General features: G+C 35.6%; 1 protein-coding gene across 1 annotated transcript; it reads right to left on the minus strand.

Annotated features, from left to right (window-relative positions):
• Positions 1-410: 410 nt before the first annotated feature.
• On the minus strand, positions 411-2290 carry LOC140955513 (uncharacterized). Its single transcript, XM_073408721.1, has 7 exons — positions 2108-2290; positions 1887-1991; positions 1748-1813; positions 1508-1672; positions 1053-1198; positions 645-780; positions 411-566 (listed from the first exon to the last, which is right to left on the minus strand). The coding sequence occupies exons 1-7, from the start codon at positions 2288-2290 to the stop codon at positions 411-413; spliced, it is 957 nt and encodes a 318-aa protein (XP_073264822.1).
• Positions 2291-2652: the final 362 nt, after the last annotated feature.

Consider the following 2652-nt stretch of genomic DNA (forward strand, 5'->3'; position numbering starts at 1 on the left):
TAACTTCTCGAAAGGAGATTCATCAGACAATTCAAGATTCCCTTTTTGTATTGCTTCTTTAGATGATTTTAATAGCACTGGCATGGCTAGTGTCGAAGCACAAAAAAATTAAATTGTTACTGTCAGTGATGCAGGAGCATTCCTGATAAATAAAAAATTTACAATGAGAAAATAAGATGAGATAAATGGTGCTTAACAAGGTTTAGGACAGCTGAAAACTCTCATAACAAGCTCAGATTTTGAATTTAACTTCAAAGGAAAAACTGTATTAATTCTAAGCAAAACACTATGCAATCCATATATGACTAGAAAGCTACACGTGTCTAGGTTCTGATGCTTCAAATGGTGTGTGCGGTATCGGAGTTTCCTAGAGGAAGTTGTGACAGTTTTACTCCAAGGTGTGCAGGCTGTCAGGAAATCTGCAATCTATCCTGAGCATTAGTTTTAACTTGCAGAATTCTGCCTTCTTTCTCATGGAACATTGATGTGTAAATACCTGAAGCAGCAACTCTTCGAATCTCTTCGTTGAGTTGAAAGTTGAGAAATGGAACTAAAGTCTGAGCAACCTGCACATTTACAGCCTTTTACGTTTTGTTTGAAGAGATTCAAGAAAGGAAAATCATATAAGGTGCTACATAACTAACCTCTTCGATCCATACAGAAAGTCCTTCCTTCAACTCATCAGCAAGTAAATACAGCCCTTTACAAGCTGCAACTTTCTCCTCCAGGACCTTAGTCTTGATCCATATCTTTCGTTCTCCAAGAATCATGGCCCTCATACTGTAAAAATCATATATCCCTCAGCAAAAGGAAGGGGCTAAAAATCATAATATCAGATCATAATTCGAAACACCAAATGCTGCCATCTTATTGTTAAAATAATTTCTTGTGAAAGCATAAAGCTAAAAGAAAAGATTTCTCGATTTCAGAGCATAGCTTATGCCATTGTAGCATTGTTTCTACAAGTATAAAAAATCAGGAATAAGAAAAGAAATTTACTTATAACATATGCATTAGAGGAATGAAGAAAAATTTTCATCTTAAAAGCCAACCTTCCGTCTGATTCATCAACATTGTCAGGATTCTCAGGTACAAGGACATATGATCCAATTTTAGCAGACCAGAGCAAACGAGGAATGGAGACCCTCATATAAGGTTTGAATTCTTTTCCCAAGCATTTCCCCAGTCTGGACCATGCCTGAAACATGGTTATTGATTTGTGTTAGACAAAAAGCAGGTATAAATGAAAGTACTGCGTTTATGTTTCAAATGAAATCGAAGAAGTGACATTAACATACTTGCAACAGTTAACATCTCATTGGATCATTTGCCTCTAATTCAGATCTTTGTAAAGAGATAAGCATTTTCACAACCTTGTATGAGATAACAAACAGCTAGTGAGGCAATGATCTCACAATTACAGATCATTTGGCCTTGCTGACCCCATCTGTTTGGGTTACAGGCTGACTTCAGGTGGTCTATTCTAAAAACTTTTATTGACAATTACCATATCAGTATCATCTCTGATCTTCTCCTTTCCTACATTCATCCAAACCATAGTGATGCAATCCACGGAATTGGCAAGAAGATTGTGATCAAGTTCTTTTTTCGCAGTCATCATTATAACCTTAAGGTAAGGCATGCCAGTACTGTAATACTCTGCAAACTGATCCTACAGTGTCAAAATAAAAGGATAAATGAAATGTAAGAAAAATAAAACTTAGATTAAGAGACTATCAAGAAGTACCTGTGATGAATAAGCAACTGCTGACAATACTTTCAAAGTTTCACCCTTTATCATGTGCTTTTCTTCCTGCATTAATGCCAAAAATGAATTATAAACAATGGTGCATACAGTAGAATGACTTGTATTAAAGACAGTATACCCTTAATTCTTTGAGCAATTTGGTGACAATTTCTTTCAGGTAAGGATTTAGAATACTTGGAGTGCAGTTCGAGGTGAATTCAAACAATGCTGAATAAGCTTGCACCTGAGAGGATATAATAATTAAATTATGAAGAATCAAGGATATAATAGGCAAGATGGCAAAAGGATAATGATAATACAAGAGTAAGCCAGGATTAACTACTTCAGGAATCGAAGTACCTGAACGCGGGGATAATTGAAATCATCCATGGCTTTCGTTAATGCTGGAAGAACTTGGTCTCGATACTGGTCTTGAAATTCAGGTTTCAAATTCTTGGAAAATTGTTTAATTGTATATAAAGCTGTCCAACGCACACAAGGGTGTATGTCTTCTTTGACACTTGTTATAATTCTTCCTGCCATTTGATCCCAACTGTGTTTCGACTCCTGCAATATATAGAACCTTAGGGATATTTTGAAGTCCAATAAAGCCACAAGAATTAGAACCAATGACAAAACATTAGAATGGAAAAGGAGAAATAGTTCTGAGACCTTTAGACTTGAGCATCTCTCTGCAACAATGCCAAGGGAAAGAACCGCAGCGTGGCGGCTCTGCCAATCTTCAGCACAAAAATTAATTGCAAATAATCATAAGGAAAGTGATCATGGGTATATAACCAGTTTTAAAAACTCAATGCAGATATATGAGCAGAGAAGATAATTTTTTTAATTGAGATGAGTATTGTAGATTTTAATGATCTTGTTTTATGATATAAATGTGAATT

The sequence above is a fragment of the Populus alba genome, chromosome 4 (assembly GCF_005239225.2).
Source record: "Populus alba chromosome 4, ASM523922v2, whole genome shotgun sequence".
NCBI lineage: Eukaryota > Viridiplantae > Streptophyta > Magnoliopsida > Malpighiales > Salicaceae > Populus > Populus alba.

What these genes read in the sequence shown, in the direction of transcription:
- LOC140955513 (XM_073408721.1), bottom strand. Translation starts at nt 2,290, where the DNA reads ATGGCAGGAAGAATTATAACAAGTGTCAAAGAAGACATACACCCTTGT. An exon ending in AATTGCTCAAAGAATTAAGG is followed by an intron (nt 1,814 to 1,886) that starts GTATACTGTCTT and finishes GCATTAATGCAG; the next exon opens with GAAGAAAAGCACATGATAAA. An exon ending in TCAGAGATGATACTGATATG is followed by an intron (nt 1,199 to 1,507) that starts GTAATTGTCAAT and finishes ACCATGTTTCAG; the next exon opens with GCATGGTCCAGACTGGGGAA.